The following is a 23,203-nucleotide window of genomic DNA, read 5'->3' on the forward strand; positions in this document are numbered from 1 at the left end:
GCAATTTGCCTGGCACTGAAGGCTTTCCTTCCCTCTCTCAAAGGGAAAGTGGTGCAGGTGTTCACAGAAAACATCACCGCCATGTGGTAATGTAACAACTGGGCAAGGTGGGGTTGTGTACCCTATGTCAAGAGGCTCCTCATCTCTGTACATGGCTGGAACATCAGGGCATGACCCTGGTGGTTCAACACCTAGCAGGTTCCCTGAACGCCAGGGTGGACTAATTTAGCTGCCTGTGCCTGGTTGATCACGAAAGCAGTCTTCTCTCTGGGGTGGTGCAAGGTCTCTTTCAGTGATGGGGAGAGCCTTGGTTAAATTGGTTCGCCACCGAAGCTAACGTGCAATGTCAGCAATTCTGCGCATTTGCAAGGCGGCACTCGCTCGGTGATGCTTTTTGTCGTGAGTGGAACTGTGCCCTTCTGTACGCTTTTTCTCCTGTACCACTTCTGCCCAGACAACTGAAGAAGATCAAGCGTGACAAGGCCCAAGTCCTTCTTCTGGCTCCGGACTGGGCACAAAGAGGCTGGTACCCAGAGCAAGGCCATTGTTCCTCCACTCGGACTGCCTCTTCGGAAGGATCTAATGTCGCAGCAGCAGGGGAGGGTTCTTCACCCAAATCTATCCAGCCTCCACCTCCGAGCGTGGAGATTGAGTGGCGCCAGTTGACAGCTTTTGACCTTCCTCCCAAAGTCTGTAACATCATCTTGGCAGCCAGGCATCCCTCCACTGAGATGGTATATGCCTGTCGTTGAAACAAGTTTGTGGCATTGTGCACATCAAAGGATGTGGAGTTGTGGATCCCCTTTCTACCCCTTCAGAGGTCCTGTTGTATATACTTTATTTGGCCCAGCAGGGCTCTGTCCTGGGAACACTTAAAGGCTATCTTGCTGGCATCTCTGCTTTCCTTCGGCTACCAGATCAGCCAACTTTGTTCAAGTCCCCTATTGTACTTAGTCTTTAAGGGCATTACTCCTCTCTTTCCACCTTCTCCCTTCGTAATGCCCCAGTGGGACTTGAACCAGGTCTTAACCTATCTAGTGTGTTCCCTTTGAGCCTCTTCACAATTGTCCTCTCGGGCTCCTCACTCTCTAGACTGCTTTCCTAGTTGCCATCACCTCTGCTCGAAGAGTGAGTGAGCTACAAACTTTCTTCTAAGCCCCCTTTCTTGCATCCGGACAAAGTGGTGCATAGGACACGGCCCTCGTTCCTTCCCAAAGTTGTTACACCATTTCACATTTGATAAACCCTTACTTTGCCACCTTTTTCCCACCTCTGCAACCTTCCAAGGAGGAGGAGAGACTCCACCTTCTGGACCCCAAACGTGTGCTGTCTTTCTACCTTGACCTCACAAAAGATTTCCGGGTGGGTGATCAACCCTTTGTTGGCTATGTGGGTGCCAAGAAAGGTCAGGCCGTTCAAAAGCAGACAATTTCTAGATGGTTTTTAAAAAAAATTAAAATATGCTACACTTTGGCGAAGAAGGAACCTCTAGTGGGGCTCCGCCCACCACTGCTCTTGCTCGCGGAAGTCCACTCCTTGACATCTGTCAGGCGGACTCGTGGGTATCTTTGCACACGTTCACCAGACCCATTTTACCCATTCTTTTCTCCAGGACTTTCGGATGTGAACTTAGTTTGCAGATCCTCCTCTGGGGTTGGTATTGTTGAGGTATCTATTCTATGGTAAGGAATCTATAACTAACAGTCTCTTTCAGATGATCAAGTTAGTTGCCTTCGGTAACAATGTATCTTTGAGAGACATACGTTAGTTATAGATGCCTTATCGCCCCACTCATCCTCCACCCTCTGCGAACTGACTTCTATGGACAGGGACTCCCTCGCAGGGCCCTAGTTTAGCGCACCATTGGTCAATCTCTTGCATGGCTCTGCGCATCTGGTTTGGAAAGGTGGCAGAACTGCCATTAGCGTGTAGGGGCGGCATCTAAATAGACACCGCAGCGTCATCCCTGCCAAGTCGACGGACGTGGAGTCGACCACGCGCAAGGGTACTGCTAAGAAAAAATTCTCATTTCAGCTCTACAAATAAACAGAAGCATAACATCGATTCTCACGCTTATTTTGTGAACTAGAAAAGCACAGAGGAGACGCATGCTTGTACGTAACTTATTCATGTAGTTTTGAAACACAATTCTATCTGTAACTGTAAATTTAGTGTCATTCCAAGCTGATTTTAGCCTAGTAATTTTAATTGAAGCCTGATTATGCTCACTAAACCCAATTCAATCTAGCAGTATTTATTTATTGAAAATATTTTCACACTTACTAAGTAATGTGTCTTCGGCTCGTGTAGCTTTACCTGCAGTGTACAGAGAACCTTCATTGATGCACACAATAAAAAAATTAGGAAACCTCTGTTGGCACTATTAAGAAAGATCACATAAGTTTATTTAAAGAAAGTTGTTAGCAAAACATCAGATTGGTTCTACAGTCTAATTCTGTTCATAGTGGAGAATGCCTAATTGTATGTTGTCTGCGTGTCCACTGTGCGTATCCCTTGGTGTATTTTGACTATTGTATAAACTCACTATATCCTAATTACCCATTGTGTTAGTGCAACTGTTGGTGCATAATCCCACTTGACAAGTTTTGTAGTCTTGGGCTGATAGTTCATAATACATTTTCCCATTAAAAATTAGGACGATCCCTTTGATCCATGAGACCCTTGATATCTCTTTCCCTTAGTCCTTTTATACGCGCTGAGATGCATTGAAAATTCCACTTTGCTTGCATTGAGAAACCGGAAGAAAGCAAGTGAACCTGGTACTTGCTACCCTGCATGCTTCCTAAATTGTATTGACGAACCGAACTGGAATAAGTAGGCCATTTAGGAGCAAATATTTTAAAGTGACTTTTTAACCTATATATTGTCAAATGCAACCATCTAGGTAATACATAAAAACGTGATTATAACGGAAAATGTATGCTAAAGTGGGCTTGCTAATGTACGCGAGTAGTATCTGCAAAACAAAAGGTATGCATTTTCATAAGTCCTTCACCTCCAGTAGTTTATTAAGTCGACCTAATCAAATTTGCATTGGTTTGCTGTGTATTGCAACTTTATTACTTTCCTTTTTAGGTCGAGGCTAAAGTGCATGGTGTGCTTGTTGCGAGGCATATTGTGGCTTACGAGTGACTTAGAGGTGCTTGAGGCCTGCCCATTGCATACCATTGGTTGACTTTCCTTGTCCCTCTCATTTTGCTGCTTCTTATTGGTGCCCCAACTTGTCAATCGTGTGCGTGTCCCTCCCAGTTACTATTGCCTATTTAACATCGATTTGATTGGCTTGTATCTCTGCTTCTATTGCTTGTTTTTCAAGCACTACTTTTTTTGTTGAGCACTCCATAGGATTGTGATTTTTTGAGCTGCCTTCCTCATATACTTACCTCTGCCAGTGGTGTCCTTTCACCTGCCCTCCCTTGTGCTCGCCTGTATGCTTCTCCCCATTGTTTCCTCCTGCCCTGCTTGTTGCATCCCTATCCCACCAGTGTTGCTCCCTTCATACCTCCCGCCCACCCCACGTTGCTTGTAGGGTCATAGCCACCCACCCTCCCCCGTGTTGCTTGTGTATTTGTCCTAATCACCCTCCTGCCAAGTTATTACCATGTTCCTCTGCGCTACTTCCAGCACCTACTTTGATTCCCTACCCCTTCCTCCACCCAGCTCACTTAAAAAAATAAAAAAATAAAAATTAAAAATGGGTTTACACTTTTAAAAATCTTTTTAGGTACTGATCCAACTGAGATTACGAATTAAAAACACAAGAAAGGGCCCTCTTCATTTTGTAGGCGCTCATATGCGTGGTGTGTGTACCTTAAATGGTGCAGGCTGCCACTTCAAAGGCTTTTTTTCTTTTTTAACTTTAGCTGTACTGCACAGGATCAGGGATGCCTCAGAAGTGGTTCAGCGTGGCTAAAAACATTTGACAGTCATTCGTTCCCAAAGGATAGACCTATTGGCTTTGCCAGGGCTTGTTAATTGATTAAATTGTATGCTAGATTAGTTGGTGTATGTCCCCAGTAGATCTTCCCTAATTCTTCTTCTGTGATATTTGGAATGCGATGTTGGACATGTTGGCACAAGTGCTGCAGACAGTTAAAAAGGAACAGTGACAATGTTGGATTTCTTTTAGGTCTCTCAAATGAAGAACAAAGATGACAGAATTAAGTTGATGAATGAGATTCTCAATGGAATCAAAGTGCTAAAGCTGTATGCTTGGGAAATTGCATTCAAAGAGAAAGTGCTTGGAATAAGACAAGAAGAACTGAAAGTGCTTAAAAAATCTGCTTATCTTTCAGCAGTGGGAACGTTTACTTGGGTGTGTGCTCCATTTCTGGTGAGTCACTTCATGCTCCATTATTAAACACTTCCTGTTTGTGCACTGACCTTCATTTTTAACTGTTCATCTGCTGCTTTTCTTTATTTTAATTACCATTTCAGCAGAGATCACTGCAACCATTCTTCATATATTAAAAACAATAAAATGGTAATGACCACAATTTACATCAATGTAGACTTACTATTCCAGTCTAATAAACTAGTCCCCTTTAGTTGCAGTTTAAGCAGGTATTCTGTTTGACCTTTCTCAACTTCGTTAAGTTTTAATCAGTTTACTAAGTTTATTCTCCTGCTTTTACTTTAAATACCTTCTTAAACCTTGAAAATAAATTTGTATTTGGAAGACTGCAGAACTCAATTTCTACAAACGTTTGGCGTCAATGGAATCACTGCAGGTCACCTGACTGAAACCTCCATGGAATTCTTAGGTTATCTCTGTTTTCATATTTGATTAGCTGGAATTGTCTTTTCAGTGTCACTTGATAAAAATATCTTTTTATTGATGCAATTTAATCAAGTACTGTAAACTCATTGTAAGTCAATGATGGGAGTGGCCCATTGTCTGCTACTGAGAGGCCAAGCTACGCAAATCAAATTATCTTTAAAAAAAAAATAGTGATCCTTTTGGTGCCGTGAGGTGGCAAATGATGGCAGTGTTCTCATTATACCAGATCCCTGATGACTTTGATTAGGTTAGGGTTCACATTATATTGAGGATTGGATTCAACCAAGTCTGTTATTTTGCTGCCTTTACACAAATATACATCCAATGGCTGAAAGTAGTCAGGATGTGGTAGTTCCAGGGTTATCCTTTGCACACCCACAAAGATGTTTAATTCTATGACCCAGGCTCCCAAAAACTGATTGATGCAAAGGACGCGCTTGGACTATCTCTAATCACTAAAGGTCCAACTATGCTGTCCTCACCCTACTTCCATCTCTCCCTCTGACCTGTTCAGACCATTGGGTGATTAAGTGGCTGATAAAGATCGAGAAATCCATCATGCATATTAACTCCATCAAGCAATCTTTGAGCAGATCCTTGCATAAAATATGGCCAGCTGAATTGGGAGACACTATTACCACCGCTCGGTCCATGCCAACCAGGGGATAACCTGGAGCAAAGTGTTAAGAATTTCAGACTTTGACTAAACTCTTCATTGGATATAGTAGCACCAATCATCCCAAAAAACACTATTAAGAAAGTATCCCAGCACTGGTACAATGAAATCCTCAGGATATCCAGGCAGGCTTGTCGTAGATCAGAACAAAAATGGAGTCAAAATTATGAGGTGGAGGGAAAAAATATTTACAAAGCTAAACTAGCCAAGCATAAAAAGTTTTCTTCGCAGCAAAGGCCGCATACTACTCAGAGGATATAAAAGCAGCCTGTGATGCAAACAAAACCCTTTTCTCAGTTCTAAAAAAAACTGGTAACACCAGCGAGCCCAAGTCATGCAGTCCTAAATCAAGACTTTTGTGACACACTGGCAATCTTCTTTCAAGAAAAAATTATTAATATTTTCAATAAATTCAACGCGAAGAAAGCAGCCAATCAGGATGGGCATGCTCCAATTGACCCGCCGGGTAAAATCAGCTTCTTCACCTTTAAGGCCCCCTTAGTGGAACAACTCAGAGTTAATTCCACAAATGAAATCCGGTGCCCCACAAGATCCCTGCTCCCTTAGTATAATGCAATGACCCCTGCTCAAGTGGCACAATACCTGGGACAAATCTCAAGTAACATATTTGCAGGAGGTATTTTTCCCTCCCATTGGAAACTTGCCTTGATCCTCTTCCTATTAAAAAAAAGACTATTTGAACACCCTGGACCCTAATAACTGCCGACCTATTTCAAGACTCCCTTTCGCCCCCAAGCTGGTAGAGACAGTTATAAATCAACAGCTCTCAGAATATATAAAGGAAAATTCTCTGCTGGATGATGCAGTACATGGGTTCAGAAAAAATCGTAGCAGTCTGCTCTGGTGGTAGCGACTGAGGATATACGAAAAGTACTTGACTGGGCGATGGCGCTGATCTTGTTGGATCTCTCCGCAGCCTTTAATACAGTCAGCCATGAAATCCTGACTGACCGTATGCGAGGCCTGGGGATAGAGGGCAAAGCTTTGTATCTCCTGAAATCATTGATGGCAAATAGACAACATAATGTGACGATGGACAAGTTTGTCTCTAGGCCTTTTTCCCTGCTGAGGTCCCCAGGGCTTGGCACTGAGCCCAACTTTATTTATCCTCTGTTACGCCACTTGCGTCAGTTATGAAAGACCCTGGTTTTACCTTAGCATCTTACTCTGACGACACCCAAATTGTGGTGTCATTAGCAAATTCTGAAAACCATTTGGGTGCAGCATTCAGCTCATGCATGAGTAAGGTGAGCAACTGGATGGATTGCAACTGCCTGAAATTGAATGCCACAAAAACTGAAGTCGTCCTCTTCGGCAATAAACCCCCTTAGGACACCGGACTCGTGGCCTCTAGAGTTGGACTCATTGCCTACACCCTTTAATAAATAAAAAAAAGTAGGCTTCTTGGTAGACAGTCAACTGAAGTTGAAGGACCACGTTAACAACATTACATCTTCCTCTTTCTGCTCTTTAAGGCTTCTAAAAAAGATGGATTATTGCAATAGTGTCTACCTTACTATCGCATGTGGTCTTTTGAAGAGACTCCAGACTCTGCAAACTGCTGCTGCTCATTTACTTTTTTAAATTCCCAAATATGAATCGGCCAAAGGTGCCATCAGGAAATTTCACTTGTCAGTTAGGCAACGCTGTAAAGTCAAGGCCCTGTTTAACATTTAAATCTGGCAAGAACTTGGACCAGACGATTTTAAGAAGAAACTCAAATGGTAAGTACTAGCAAGGACGCTTCACTCAGGCTCTGCTAGGAACCTGATGGCCCACCCATTTAGGAAGGCCACCTAAGGGGGTTGGGGGGACAGTTTTTTCAGGACCACTGCGATGCTTTGGAACAGTCTGCCATGGACTCTAAAAACTGCCCCCTCCTTACTCGCCTTCAGAAAAGCCTTAAAAATCTGGCTCTTCACACAGGATTAGAAGAGACTTTCGCACCTGCTTGCCTCTTAGCTCACATTGCCGCTGCCCTAGTAGGATTTCTTTAGCGCCAAGACGCCCCCGAGCATGAGTTTGGGCTTCATAAATTACATTTACATTACTCCTTTCCAGAGTCTGCCTGCACTGAAAAGTGTTGGAAAGTTACTCCTAACAAGGGTTGGAAAACAAAGTGTAGGGAAACTGCATTTGCAATCGCTTTTCACTTGAAAGTATAGATTTGGTCCTGCAATAAGAAATGTATTAAAGTTTCCAGGCCTACTTTTGTAAACTCGTGAATTCCTAAAAGAGGAAAATCGGTACCAATGCAAGGAAATGTGTGCCAGTTCATTTTAGAGAATTTCTTTAACAATCGTAACCGTGTGATAGATGGAATGCTTTCATTAATCTCTGCTACAGGCAATCGCTCAGGGCCGCAACCCAGCCCATGGTTTTTCACCCATCATGACACCTCAGTTTGGAATCAGCCACATGCAAATCAGTTTTGACCCTGCTCTGATGTGAGAAGTGCAGACAAACTGCCAGTCCAGGTTATCACCGAACTGGAGCACAAGCAACCCATACTGTTTCGCCTTGATTAGGGCTCATCAGCCAGGTATAGCTTGGTTACAATGGCACAGTGTGCACAGGTCCCACGCCTCGTCATACCTTTAAGTAGTTGAGTCCCATTGGATGTCAAGACTGATTCGCATCTGGCTGTGACCAAACTTGGGTGGCATGGTGGGCGCAAAACGATGGGCTTGAACAAAGCTGCCCATGATGGACGGCAGATGGGCCTTGACAGCCAGCCTGGAGATGAGTGCCAGCAGCCAGCCTGATAGCACTCATCTCTAGAAGACGGAGTTTGTGTCTCTGCTCTATTGAAAACCTCTGATCTCCACCTCAACCAGGCATCCTCCCCTGCCCAGAGCTGATTAATCGGTCACCACTAGGAACTCTGAATGGGATAGGGAGATCGGCCTGCTGTAACTTAAGCTGGTATCCTTAATCTGCTACTGAAGGACCCTGGCTGCCTCATCTGTTCTGATACAAAAGTTTGAATCCACACCCTGACATAATGTGAGCGTTAGCCTAATCACTGAGGTTATTTTCAGAGACGTGATACGCTGCCATTATTTGCCACCTCACTGCACCAAAAGGAATAAGTGTTTGTTTTATTAACAGGACAAGGTGATTTCTTTAGCATCCAGTACCTTGGACTAGTACATATTATATAAAATTCCACATGCCTGCTGAACGCCAGGACAGACTCACTAAGCAGACGTTACCTAGCTGATCAAGTGTTGAAATCACCCAGGTGTAGTTTGAGATTTTTATCCAGTGGGGTGTACCTTGGGTAGATCTTTTCGCTAATGGTCATGAAGCTTCTTGTCAAGGCTTCTGTGTTCTGAGGTTCCCTGGAACCTGGTCTCCTTAATTTGTTTCCACAACTGTTACTTCTTATCTGAGTTCTGAAGGCTGTCCAGAGGAACTGAGGTTAGCTATCTTGACCTGCAGAGTCTGAGCATCTACCCTCCGCTCAGGCTATATCTTAGGGAGGACCCGCACGCCCAACAACAGGGCAGGGTCCTGCACCTGAACCGCTGCAACCTACGCCTTCATGCATGAGATTTTAGCTTAACCAGCAGAGTGGAAATGATCTCTCTATGAAAATGGTGGATGTGATTGTTGCTGCTTGTCACCTATCAACAACGTTGTAGGGACAGTGCCCTGCAATGGTTAGCAGACCATCATCCTTATAAATGCTTTCAAGTAAAAAACATTTTTTAAGCAGCCAAATTCTCACAGCAGAACTGGCTCAAAGGGGACCCTTTCGTGAATAAGCTCCCACCCCATAATTGAAGTCGGTAATTTTTTCATAGTCTCAAACCAGTGATACTTTTGGCACAAGTCAGTATTTGGAAGGAGCATCCACAACACGCCCTTTCTAAAAACAGAATTGGTATCCAGTTGTAATTCAATCTTAGGAGATAGTGAAAGTTTACTGATTTTGTACATGGCCAAACATGTTTTGTGGTCGTAGACTCCGAATTAAAGTGGTTGCAACCACAGACCGGTTTCTTACGTCTAGTCACTTCTCTGACCAAAACGTAAGAAAATATTCAAATAGCTGAAGTATTTGCATAGGTCAAGGATGTGTGATTATTGGTCTCCTTGTCGGCTCAACAGTAATATGAATTGATTGGATAGGAGCAGTCTGTGGTGTTTTGTAGCCCTTTTCAGAAAATATTATAATTTTTTAAAATGTTTTCCTTCTGAGCTTGTGTCCTCACCTTAGGTTTGTGTGTAAACGTGATTTTACTGCAGCCAGTCACTACACAGTCTTGTGCAACATCCTAATCAGCTATGTGTCTGAATGATGTGGACTGAAGGATCTCAAGCAGAAGTCTGGTCTGGTGGAGCTCAGAGTTCCTGGAGTTTGGCACTATCCCCTCAAACCAGCAGCTGCTAATCTGTTGCTCATCAAGGTGTTGTCATATCTACGCTCTTACCACCCACATGATAAACCTATGTACTTTTTCTGCTGCAAATAGAGCTCCTTCTGCAGGGTGGCTAGTTTTCTCATTTTCATAATGCAAAGGTCTTTTCAGTGGTCATAAAACAGTCCTGTGCACACATATAGTATTAAAGTAAACCATGTAGATGTAAAACGAAAGCAAATTGAACAAAATCCATCGTAGATTTCTTTAATTGGTGATAGCACAAAACAGCCAGCCAACACGTGTAGGGCACAAGTCAAAATCCGAATGAGTGCTGTTGAGAATGGATACAAATCGCTGCAGGGATTCAAAGAAAATGAGAGGATAAGGGTACGTCCTGGTAATCCTAGTAAAGAATAGTGTACTCAAATGAAAAGCATGCGATCTACCTGCGAGCAAAATGGGGTATGAGTTTTAATCTTAATCCAAAAGCTGGTGCATCCGGAGGTTCACAGGTGAACTCTGTGCGCGTAAGGTATTGAATAAAAGCCTCCACAAGCGTTGGAATGTTTTCTCAGTTTTTGCCAAATTGTGTGATATCCATTCCATAGGTAAAATATGCCAAATGCAGGCAAACTATTGCGCTATTGAGGGAGAGGGCTGTCTGTTTCCACATGAGTGCTATAAGCTGCAGCGCTGCTAGTGGCAAGTAGCTGATAAGCTTCAAGTCTTCATGAGTCCTAGCCGTTCTTGCCGGAGGCCTAATGTCCAAAATGACTGAGGTACGATGATGGGAGCGGGTAGCCTATGACATCCGTAATTTGGCCCAGTATCTCTTTCCAGTACGTAGTTATGACTTTACATGACCACCAAATATGTTTAAAGTCTCCCTCCCCACAACGCCAGCAAAGAGAGGGTTTTCCCAGGTACATTACGGAGAGTTGGTCGGTGTACATTGAAACATCAATTTGTAGGCTGTTTCCCAGCAAGAGAGGCTGTGGTAAGTTTTGGGTAAATATCACCATAGTCTCCCATTACTTGGGTGATATGTCTACCTGTGTTGTGGCCTGCCATTTTGACTGGTAGGTATGGGTATGCATTGTAGAGTGTTGAAGCACCTGGTAAGTGTTGGATATGAGGCCTTTCGAGCCAGTATGAGTGCCAACCTACTTCCTGAAGATGGTGTAGGGCATAAAGGCTTCAAGATATGCTGATGAGTGTAAGGTCCAATGTTGCAGTTGGCAATACTGAAGCCGCGAGGCATCCGTGAGATTATAGTCCACTCTTCACAGATCGAAGGACTTCTTCTCCTCCCTGTGTATAAGTCACCATGTGTTCGACATTCCCCATCACCCCAGCGGCGGAATGAAAGAGGCGAGAGCACTGGGGGGGAAGTCAAAGTTGCATGTGATTTGGATGTTTGGGGAGTGGAAGGTAGTTGGACCCTTTTTAAGAGCCACTTTGTCCCAAACATCGAGTACAGTCCTGGTGGCAATGTATGCACAAAGCGGGGTGGGTGTGTTTGGGCAGCCATGCCACATTCCACTGTGGTAGACACGCTACCGCACAGTCCATGTGAAACCAGTGCTTTTCTCTGACCACCCACTCTGAGATATAACGCAAGTGGGTAGCCCAGTAATATTCAAGAAGATTGGGGCATGCCAGACATCTCCTGCGCTGTGGGAGCATCAACAGTGTGTTAGCTATCCGGGGGCGCTTCAGTTTCAGATAAAGGTTCTGGTGTTGCTTTGTATGCACAGGATGTCTTACTGCGGGATCAGCGTAGGCAGAGTCTGAAAAAGATAGAGGACCTGCAAAAGTACATTCATTTCCACAACATTCACACGCCCCATCCAGGAAATGTGTAGGGGTTTCCATCTCTGAAAATTGACCAAGATGGAGCGGCGTAGGTGGGGCCAGCTGGCCTGAGACCAGGAGGAGAGTGTTAGGGTGAAACTTGTGAGAAGTTGGCCTGGTATATGATGTTCACTGTTCTAGTGAACACCTTGCACCAGCCCAAACAACCCTTATGGTGATGCTTGTAAAGTCACCCTTATAGACCAGCTATCCTAGAGGTAGCGTGGACAGAACAGTCTTAGGCTAAAAGACTCTTGAGGGCATGTAAAGCCAGCTGTTTTACCATGTGTAACCCCTTGAATATCAAATGAAAGGGCACCACACAGGATATATTTAAAATATATATGTATTTATTTACTAACACACTCGTCTGAACTCTTTATGAGATCAGAGACAAAAGCACATAACAAGTTACACTTGGAAATACTTTAAATAGCACATTTACAGTTAGGCCTTGGGGGCACGTCAAACCATATACTAAGTAAGTGATATAAGAACCACAACTTGGGAAAGGAAGGGCCTAGGGCCTAGGGAATCGCTGGGGCTACACTATCTGACCCTTCGGTTAGAAGAAGGAGGCCCACAGGCGACGTGCGCAGTGTCAGTACACTCACGCGAGAGTCAAATAGAAAGTCAATGGGAACTAAGAAGGTAAGTAAATGAAGATTTAGGACACTTCCGGTCTAGCTAGAAGGATACAACTAAAAACCTAGACACATGGATAGTAAATACCCTTGAGAGCACCGAAGTACTCACGTTACCTCACCCACAGGAAGTGGGTGCATAGGTGTGAAGATGTCTGGTTTCGCCGTTGAAGTCTATGGAGCCTGTTAAAAAAGATGCTGCAGGCGACCAGGAGGAAGATGTCCGGGTGGATCCAAGGGTGGATCGAGGATGAAGAGAACCTGAAAGCCGAGGGGACCGAGTCTAGGTCGTCACTATCCAGTGACTGGGTGGAACCAGGAAGGAACCAGACGTCGTTGAGGAGCAATCAGTTGCTGGGGTGAAGCTTGTAGTTGCAGCCACGCGGACCAGGAGGCGTCGGACGACCAGGTGCTGGAGAGGAGCTGTCCCACGAAGGATCTCGCAGATGGAGGGGTCGGCTTCAAGATCCGAGCCAACAAGCCTAAGCAAAGGCAACCCACGCAGGATACACAAAGAGCTTCTGGTGCAGACCAGGAGCGTCTGATGTACTTCACCTTTGCAGGGAAGCAAGGGCTAGTCTGGAGCAACCAGACCAGCGATGGAGTTTCAAAAAGGATCGTCGCCAGGGGCTACTAGCCAACGGGCCAGCAACCGGACAACGCGTCGAGCAGAACACAAGCAGAAGGGCCCCACGCAGATCTCGTGGAGTGTGGAGGGCTGGTCTTCGGTGCAGTTGGAGCTCGGTGTCTGGGTATTTCAGTCCCCAGGGCACAGCTTCGAGGAGGCCTCAGGAGCTGCGCTGTTAGCAAGTTGCAGAATTTCCAAGTTACCTGCTTCCACGGGCCCCGACGCCTTCCACGGGGCTCAGCTGTGCTGGAGTCGTGCAGTGGGGTCAGAGGGATCCAGGAGGCGAGGTCTTGTCAGGCTCTGTGCTCGGGTTCCGGCAGGAACGGAGACAAAGCAAGCCGTCGAGTTGCTGGATGGTGCCTGGTTTCCCAGGGTGGTCACTCCTTGGCCACAAGGGAGATTCTTCAGTCTTAAGCTTGGAGGAATGTCGAAGGGTCCAGAGTTTCGTCTTCAGTCGATTCCAGAATTACTCTAATTTCTCCTGGGTCAGCTCCTACCTTTATACAACTAAAGGGGGCTGGTTTGCTCACTATGTCCCTCCTATGGGTGGGACCCGGAAGGGGGGTGGTTACACCCCCTTTCCTTTGTGCAGTTTCATGCCAGAGCTGGGGCTGGAGTGCCCCAGCAACCGTTTTGAACTGGGGTATGCATGAAGCACCTAGTGTGCCTCAGGCAGTGTCTCAATCTATTCAGCCCTCCCTGTCCCAATACACATCCTCCTGCCTGGGGTGGTGCTCGCACCTGCCCAAGCAGGAAACCTATTGTCCAAACCTCCGTGACTGGAAGGACTCCCAGCAGCAGGAGGTCAGACTTGTGTCTGTGACAGCAGCATCCATTTTGTGATGCTGGGGCTCTGGTTAACTTTAACCGGGATAGTCAGAACCAACATGTCTTCTCCCTCTAGAAGGGTGGAATGCTACCCCCGTCACCAGAATTGGCGAGGGGGTAGTATTCCAAAGCGTATGACACCTTACACAACATGTTTGGATAAAGCCAAACCAAAGTTAGCATTTAACCGCGAGGTTCATAATGCACTTAAGAAAATATGGTATGGCAATATACTAGAACAGCTATAAGGACATGTTTCCGAAAGCTGCAGACGGGCTCAGCTCATGCTAGAGCACCATCTCACACATAACCAAGCACTCTGCCTTCAGGATTGTTAAGGCCTGCCATAGGAGTGACTTATATGTTACTATGTGTCTATATGTAAGTAGGTATAGGAATACTACACCTAAGCAAGGTGTGATTACACGACCTTGCCCCAGCTGAGTGATCAGCCAGTTGTCTATTTGAGTGGCCAGCCAGGGGTGGCATAATACATGCTGCAGCCCCTGGTGGGCCTTGGTTACACCTATGCCCTGAGTACCTATGGTACACTTCTACAGGGGCTGATGGGGTGAACCAATTCCCAATTGTGGATGTACCTAAAGTACATGGTGAATTTAGAGAGTGCATCTGGGCTGTGGGTCTGATTAGCAGGCCCACAGCCACATCTAAGTCGAAAACCAGTAAAGCAAAAGCAAAAAGTGGGGGTGACCATAGGAAGCAGACCCTACTCTCCTACAAAACTGAGATCCAAGTATTTAATGGCCTGGGACCACTGAAATGGTGCCAGGCGTGTCAGGGCCGGGAGGTCCTCACCAGGGATGTTCAAGTTGAGCACTGAGGATTTGGTCATATTGATCCGAAAACCCAATAATACCTCATAGGCCTGGAGGCAATTCAAAACTCCTGGGAGAGAGATCTCTGGCTGAGAGTGTAAGGGGTAGATTGTCTGCAAAGAGACAAATCTTGTGGGGGTTGGCCCCCATGGAGAACTCTTACGCGTTTGTGTTGCGAATCATAATAGCGCAAGCCTAGACTGCCAGGTCAAACAATAAGGGGGTTAGCGGGTACCCCTGCCTCGTACCATGCATGATGGTAACAGATCTTCAGAGCTTCCAATTGACCCTCACCTTGGCCACCAGTACTACATATGAGGCCATTAGCTTGGAGAGCAAACCCAGCCCCCAGCTCAATCTTTACCAGCACAGCACGGAGAAAGGATCAATTTACCCCATAAAAGGCCACCTCTCCGTCCAATGAGAGGAGGCATGCAGGTATGTTGTGGTGGTGCCACTTTCCACTAGGTGAGCTATGCAGTGAAAGTTGTGTGCACCCGGTCTGTGGCATATAATGCAGACTTGATCTGGATCGATGAGGCCAGGAGGTAGGGTCCAAGCCTCAGAGCGTGGATTTTATTAAACAGATTTGCTTCCATGTTGAGCAGGGCTATAGGACTCTAAGAGGAGCACAAGACTGGGTCTTTACCTGCCTTATGTATGAGAGATTTCGGCCAAAGCCATCGTAGGCGTGAGTCCTTTTTTTCATGAGGAGTTAATTAGCCATACTAGGTGATCCTGCAGATAGTGTAAAAAGAGAAGATAAAAGGAAACTGGAAGGCCATCGAGAATGGGAGTTTTACCCAGGGGAAGGGCCCGACTGCTGCCAGGAGCTCTTCAAGATTTATTGGCTCATCAAGGAGATCTGCTTGACATGGATGCAAAGGTTCCCATTTACCTGCATCAAGGTAAGATTTCATCATCCCTGGGGCGGCTCTTCCTGAGGGTATAACATTTGATAGTAATTGTGGAAAGTCTGGACTTTGACTTGTTCTGATATCGCCCAAACCTCGTCAAGCTGGCCGCAGTTTGGTAATATGGGTCTTAGCATGAGCTTTGTGGAGCCTGCGAGCTAAGTCTGCCCACTCTGTCGCCCCATCGTAGTAGCTCTGTTTGAATGCCATGAGTGTTTGCTCAACCCTTCCAATCCGATGTCTGCGAAGTTGGTCCTGCAGCACTGCAAGCTGACGTTTAGTGTGGCTTGAGGGTTTAGCTTTGTCCATTTGCTCCAATTGTTTAATTTCCGTCGTGCATTTGGATTCCACTAGGCTGGACTCCCGCCAGAGAGCAATTATAGTGGACATTATTGTGCACAGGATGGTGGCTTTAAAGTTAACTCTCAGCGTATGCAGTGAAGTTTCAACAAGGGCGTTGAGGGAGAAGAATTCAGTGATGCCTTTTTAGATTTGGCCCACTTCCACTGGGTCTTGCAAGAGGTGTGGGGGCAAGCGCCATGGCGGTAGGGTCCTTGTGGCGTGGTGACGTCCCTCCCATGTAAGCTCTAAGTGTGTATGGTCAGAAATAGAGATGTCCGACAGCTCTATGGTGTCTAGGTAGCAACAGAGAGACTGGGTATCAAAGGCATAGTCTATGCGGGTGTAGGAGGTGTGTATGTGAGTGAACGGAGTAGTCACATGTGTTGGTGTTTGTAGCGCCACATGTAGACTAAGCCCAGATTTTCAATATCACGCTTGAGATGCGACAACATTGCTCGCGTATGCTGGAATGTGGCTCCACTGTGGTCTAGGGTGGGGTCTGACTCCAGATTAAAATCCCTACATACTAATGTCACCATCCACTCACTCTAGTTGTTCTCTCAAAATTCGTATGAGGTAGGTGTCCTGTCAGATGGTAAGTGCGTAAATATTGAGCAATGTAAGCTTCCACTGACACCTAAGGAGATACAGTATGAGGTAGCGTCCCTTCCAGTCCACGGACAGATCTGGTGACTGAGGTATAGAAGCCTGTTTTACAAAGGATGCCCACCCGAGTGTCTTCGTATTCGTGCACACCCAATGGCGCCTGGGGTATCATGGGTGCGCCATGCGGTGGCAATCAACCCTCAGCAGGTGGGAATCCTGCTTGAGGTTGCAGTATGTATCGCCAGATTTGCTTGGTTTGTTTGGGGAGTTTAGGCCTAGCGCATTCAGAGATCAATTTAATGCCTCCCGCCATCAACATGATTGCAAGTGTTGATTGAGGGGCGTATTACAGCAAAAAAGAGTAGCTCTAAAGGGCACGCTGCACCTATAAGTGAGGGCAAGGCGTCGCCACCCAACTCTTACCCAGAGGAGAACAACCCAGAGGGAATCCATACTAAGTCCCCAGCATTAGGAGTCCATTGGAAATGGTGGTGGGGGGGGGGGAGAGCAATGTTGCATGAACTTGCACTTCCTGATGTTGGGCATGACCCTTGCAAATGGTGGCACAGCACGCGGGCAATATGAGTTGACCTGGAAAGAAAAAAGCAACTACAACCAATATGGACAACAGACTAACCGGACCAAATAGTAACTGTCTCACACCGCGGAGGCCAGAGCAGTGTGCTCGGGACCCTTTGGAGGAGTCACCCTTCTGGGGGAAAAGTTGTTGGGTTATAGACATCAGAGGGGGCGTGGAGTCCCTTGCGGGCTGAAGGGTCATCAGGATGACCCAGCAGATGCTTCGCCTCTGGTAGTGATATCAATATGTTGACCTTCCCACATGAACAAGAGGGCGAAGGGGTGACCCCCACTGGTATGCAATTCCTAGGTCCTGGAGTTTGTTGGTGACCGGTTTAAATTCTCATTGCTTCCACAGTGTAATAGGGGACAGATTGTGATACAGTAGTACAGTATAGCCCCGGAATACCAGTTTAACTTTGCCCCTGGTGGCCTACAATATCGCTTCTTTTTTGGCAAAGAAGTGTACTCTGGTGAAGATATCCAGCACTGCATCTTTGTCGGGAGGCTGTGGAAACCCGGTGTGCCCTGTCAAGAGTCGGCGGAAAGGCGTCCTCGTCGCCTCGGATCTCCTTGAGGAGGTCTGCCGTAATGGACATGTCCTTGCCCTCCGTGACCTAGGCCCCCCTCCCGGATGCGAATATTGTTATGGCGGCTTCCATTTTCCAAATCCTCCTGCTTGGATTGTTTATCAATGTTTTGCTTTTTGAGACCTGCCACGATAGCATCACCTGATTTTCTGACCGTGCATCCACGGTATGTTCAAGATAGTCTACTCGCTCACCTATATCGGAGACCTCTTTCTGTATATCCTGGAAGCTTGATTTAAACTCATCCTTGAGGGAGCTAATGTCCGAGCGAATCTCTTGGAGGAAGCGATCCATGTAACCTTGTGTGGCAAGGGCTGAGGATGGGTCCCTGTCTGTGGGGTTTGAGGAGGGTGCGACGCTTCGGAATCAGCAGACTCAGCCTTGGTCCAGAGAGACATCACCGGATTGGCTTAGGAGCGTTGCATATCGGCACGTTATTTGCCAGTGCCAGATCAAATAAAGCGGGGTTTATCGGATGTGTGTCAGCAGATGAAATGTAGCGGGACCGGTAGGTAGGGGCAGGTGGATGACTACTGTTGAGGTCATCCTGTATCTGGCTGGAGTGGGGAAGAATTGTTTATCAAGGGGGGTTCATCTACCACACAACTCACCCCCCCCCCCCCCCCCCCACCCCTCTCCACCAGGCAGAGCAGGGGTCTCTGTTCAATACAGTCCACCTCGAAGAGGTTAGAAGGGCAGTCACGTGTGGAGCAGGGGATTGCACATGAGTCCCACAAACAGCCTGCCCCTGCAGTGTGAGGAGGCCCCCGCTGGGCTATTCACACAGCCCCGCCAAGACACATCCAGGAGTCCTGCGTCCACTCCTCTCAGGGGTACCAGTAAGAGTGCAGTATCAGGGTCTCTAGCTCCACACCCCAGCCGGCTGTAGGCAGTGAGAATGGGATATCTTTAAGGCCCACTCACAGATGAAGACCCACCCATGGGCGCCATCGCTCACATATGGGCCAGGTCCTCCGACTGCTGGGAGAGGCCGCAAGGGTTGATGGGTCTCGGGGGCATAGGCTTCAGAACTCTGTTCAAGAGCAGCATTAGCCAGCCAGATTGGGTGTTCTGCCCTGGGAGAAGATGCAGGAATTACCGGCAAGTCATTCAGCCCCCAATCTCGGTCCTCACCTCCATGTCGGTCATCTGTTGCTGGGGTGCTGTCGGGTGTTCAGTGTGAACAGGTGCGGCCCAGTGAACTCACTCTACAGTGGTTACCAAACCGGGAGGTCCAGAATCTGGGGCTCCACTGCAGCCCAAACGTCTTCCATGGCACCCCCTGGCGGCTGATATGCAGAACAGCTACTGTTCTGTAGGGTGTGCCGCAGCACCACCCCTGGTGTTGGCCGCGGTCCAAGCGCTTCCACTGAGTCCATGCGGGGCAGCAGGGCAGGTTGCCCAGTCCCTGCATCTGCACTGTCTTCTGTATACTTCACACCGGGTCGTAGGCACCAGCAAAGCTCACCACTGGTCTTGGAGAGGTATTGGCGACCACCCCATGGCAGTTGTATGCAGGGCTTTAAGTGGGGGGGTGTCTGTGGGGGTCTGAGCACTCCAGGTTTTTTGGGGGGGGCCTCGAAAGGGGTCTCTAGGGGGCTCTATTTTCGGGCCTCAAAGGTCAAAGGTAGGGTGACCAGACGTCCCGGTTTTTGTTGGTGTTTCGGGTGAGCTTGCGCGCGCACTGCTTAAGGCATGACGTCGTAGCAGGAAGGGAAATCCTTTGAAGAAAGACACTTGCTCTCTGGATTTCCCTTCTCTTTGAACACGCAGCGCCACCTACGTCATCGTGCCAGCCATCGGTACAACAGGTGGTTAGACTCGGCATGACCCTGCTTTTACGCCCTGCAGCAAGTTGTCTCCCGCAACCAGTGTGACCCTGCTCTGCCTTAAAGCAAGCGAGGGACAAGGGTCTACAACAGAACCCAGCAGCATTGAAAGGAAACTTACCTTCGTGACGCCTCCCCAGCCCTACTAGCACCTTCGGGACCCTGCCTCCGCATCAGAGCTTCCTCAGTCACTATCCTTCTCAAGTCACACAAGGCTTGCCCTCCTAGCCTGCAAGCCCGCAACGTGAGTATTTTAATTGCCGTTTTTTTAATAGTCTTCCCTGCCACAAAGCTCCATTCATCTTTTTCAAAACACTCACTGCCAATGCTTACTTGTTCTGTTTATTGATTTATATATGTGATGGTAAATCACCCTCATAGAAAGCACTGCGTATGCATAGAAAAGATTGAACAGCCCTACGAAGGGAAATCAAGACAAATATTGAGCGCCACAGGTTCCCCAGAATTCGAAAATATTGTTACACTATTACGATTTAGACCACACCCCTACTCTGATAGGCCACACCCCTTGAAGAAATTTGCCATGCCCCTTTTAGAGCACCCCCCAGTTTTTTCCCACTTAAAGCCCTGGTTTTAGGCAAAAGGGCTAACCTCCCTGAGCCCTCATGTTATGCAGGCGCAGTCTGAGATCGCCCAGCGGCGCCCAGAGGCGATGGGCCGCAGACGCACAGGAAAAGCGCAGCCCTCTGGCCCACAACTCAGGCCTCAGCGCCGCTCCTCTGATCTGCTGTGTCCCTCGTGGGCCCCCTGGCGATGCAGCCCCCACCATTGTCGGAAAAGAGGCAGTCCCCTCCTCTAGACACAGTTCAGAGGGAAGCCACCAGAAGGGCTATCAACTACCACTGCTGGCCAGATACAGCGTAGACCTCCAGGAAGATGGTGACAGAGCACCCAGTGGACACGCTGAGCCTCGGTGAGAGAGCAGGCCCTCGTTGTGTAAGCAGCTCCTTCACGGTAATGCCGGGAGGATATGTACCGTCTCACAGCCATGGGGGTGTGGCCGAGCCAGCCAAGATGGCGGATACCTATCCCTGAGGCTCCGGCTGCCGGCCTCCATAATTTACCGTCCATCTAGCTCCCTCGCATCCAAAAGCCGCAACATGAGCACCATCCGAGACCAGAAGACCCAAGGATCATACCGGTGTGCCTGAGACCCCGGCGCATGAGCGACAGCGCGCCCGGAGTGCCCCGCATGCGGTCCCAGAGTCAGATGCCCTAAAATGGCAGCTTCGCAACAGATCGGCTCAACCTGCTGAAGGCCGGAACAGGCGGATCGGTCCTGGCGGATGGGGAATATCGGCGCAGAGCCTACGGACCCCAGGTGAGGCGGTGGCGACCCTGGTCTGGCAGCCGGCTTCTAGCACTTTGCTCATGTGTCTTCGATGTTCATCCGTTGAGTTGGAGTACACCAAGATGTCGTCGATGTAGACGACTACAAAGCGATCCAGGAACTCCCTTAGAACCTCATTCAAAAAGAATTGGAACGCGGCAGGGGCGTTACACAGCCCGAAGGGCATCACTAGGTATTCAAAGAGCCCATACTGTGTCTTGAAGGCTGTCTTCCATTCATCGCCCCTTCGTATGCGGACCAGATGGTATGCGCCTCGCAGGTCCAGCTTAGTGTATATTGTAGCTGCTCTAACTTGTTTCAATAAGACCGGAATCAAGGGCAAAGGGTACTGATTCTTAATTGTGATGGTATTTAGAGCACAATAGTCGATGCAGCACCTCTTTTCTCCGTTTGCCGTAGGAATAAAAAATAAAGGAGACGACACCGGTGACCTTGAAGGTCGAATGTACCCGAGAGCCAGGTATTTATCCAAATAGGCTCTTAAGTACTCGGTCTCGGGTACCGTAAGGGCGTAGAGCCGACCGTTTGGTACTACTGCTCCGGGAACGAGATCTATGACAATCGAATGCTCTGAGGCGGAAGAGCCTCGGCTTGTTCTTCACTGAACACCTTCAAAAAAGCAGAATAACAGGATGGTAACTTCACGTCTTTTTCTGCCGCTGTGGCGATGTTATGTAACATAGCCAAGCTCCGAGACGGACTCTCTGTATTCACTAAGCAATATTCTTTGCAATAGTCCGAGACGAAATTGATCGTCTTAGAGGTCCAATGAATGTACGGTTCGTGTTTTTGAAGCCATGGAAGCCCCAAAATAATGCCATATTGTGGAGCTTGTATGATGTTAAACGAGATCATCTCCTGGTGGAGGCCGTTGCATATGCACCTATATTCCGGGGTGTGGTATTTTATGGGTCCTGCGATCAGTTCACTACCATCCACCGCATAGACTAGTTCGGGTTGTTTCTTTGAAATGAGCGGTATTCCCAGTCTTTCAGCTTCAGTATAGTCCATAAAACAACCTGTGGCCCCGGAGTCCACCATAGCCTTGACTCTTTTTTTATCCAGACTCCATAACCAAAACCATGGACAAAAACACGTGGTTCCTTTCCTGATCACAACCAGGCGTAATGGAAGGGATGATGTTTCTGCTTGAGGGTTCCCCTCCTTCTACTCTCAAGCACTGGAGTTTTCCGTCTTCTCTAACGCTCCGGCTGCGGCTTGACCGGTCCTATATCTCCCGTGTTTTGGCTTTACTGGGCACTCACGTAGGTAGTTCCCCTTTTTCCCACAATACAAACAGAGGCTGTTTTTTCTGCGATGCTCCTTTTCGCTGAAGGATAAAGAAGCCCGGACCGCTCCAATCTCCATAGCATCTTGTGCTGAAGTAGTTTTTTCGCCACCCCCTCCTCCTCGCTCATGAACCACCACTACCGGCTCCTTCTTTCTCAGTTCGCCTTTGCGTTCTCTTATCCTATGATCCAGGCGGAGAGCAAGCTCAATAAGAGCAGAACAGGTACGGGGTTGTGGGTCTATATGTGTCAGCACATCCCCCATTTCGTCGTTTAGGCCTTGGTAGAATAAAGCAGATTGTTTAACCTCAGGCCAGTCTGTTTCCGCAACCAGGCGACGAAAATTATTCAAATAAGTCACCAGCTCCGTGTTACCCTGTTTTAAGACCAATAACTCTCTATCTGCTGAAAACGTTTCAGCTCTGCGGTCGAATGTCTTTTCGAACTCTACCCTGAATTCATCCCAGTCGTAGAGTAAGGGGTCGTCTCTTCTGACCACTGGGACCGCCCACTGTGCTGCCTCCCCACCAAGGTAGGAAATCAGAAAAGCCACCCGGGCCTGATTTGTTGAAAACATCTTTGGTTTACACATGAAGTGTAAGAGTACTTGTGTCATGAAAACCTGAACCTTTTTATTGTCCCCATAAAACCTTTCAGGGGGGGCCAGTGGTATTTGTGTGGGTATTTCTACAACTAAAGAAGGGGGAGACGCTGTACTAGCCCCAGCATCAAAAAGATTCCCCTGCAACCTGTCCATGCGGGCCCGTAATTGAGCATTTTCAGATCTGGAAGCCGCCACCTCTCTATTGGAGGCTGCCAGCTCTGTCTGCACTAAGGCTAGGGCTGCCAGAACGTCATCAAGCGTGGCCATTATCCGTCAACACAGACAAGAGGAGGACAGTTTACTTGGGCCGATAATTCTGTCAGGCTCCGCCACAATACTCCTCGGGGCTGTGCTGAGACCTATAACCACACCCACGCAACCACCCTGCTGCCTGACTTGGTAACCACAGACTAACAGAAT

At 47.6% G+C, this 23,203-nt stretch overlaps 1 protein-coding gene across 1 annotated transcript in view; it reads left to right on the forward strand.

Moving 5' to 3' along the window:
* Nucleotides 1–23,203, forward strand: part of LOC147668204 (multidrug resistance-associated protein 1-like) — a gene marked incomplete at its 3' end in the record, with an annotated part of 614,782 nt that overhangs the window by 208,088 nt on the left and 383,491 nt on the right. Inside the window, exon 7 of the mRNA XM_086948707.1 lies at nucleotides 4,151–4,354. Coding sequence (XP_086804833.1) covers nucleotides 4,151–4,354 — 204 coding nt within the window. The remainder of the gene's footprint in view (nucleotides 1–4,150; nucleotides 4,355–23,203) is intronic.

This window comes from Lissotriton vulgaris, unplaced genomic scaffold (genome assembly GCF_964263255.1).
Source record: "Lissotriton vulgaris unplaced genomic scaffold, aLisVul1.2 SCAFFOLD_1214, whole genome shotgun sequence".
Classification (NCBI taxonomy): Eukaryota; Metazoa; Chordata; class Amphibia; order Caudata; family Salamandridae; genus Lissotriton; species Lissotriton vulgaris.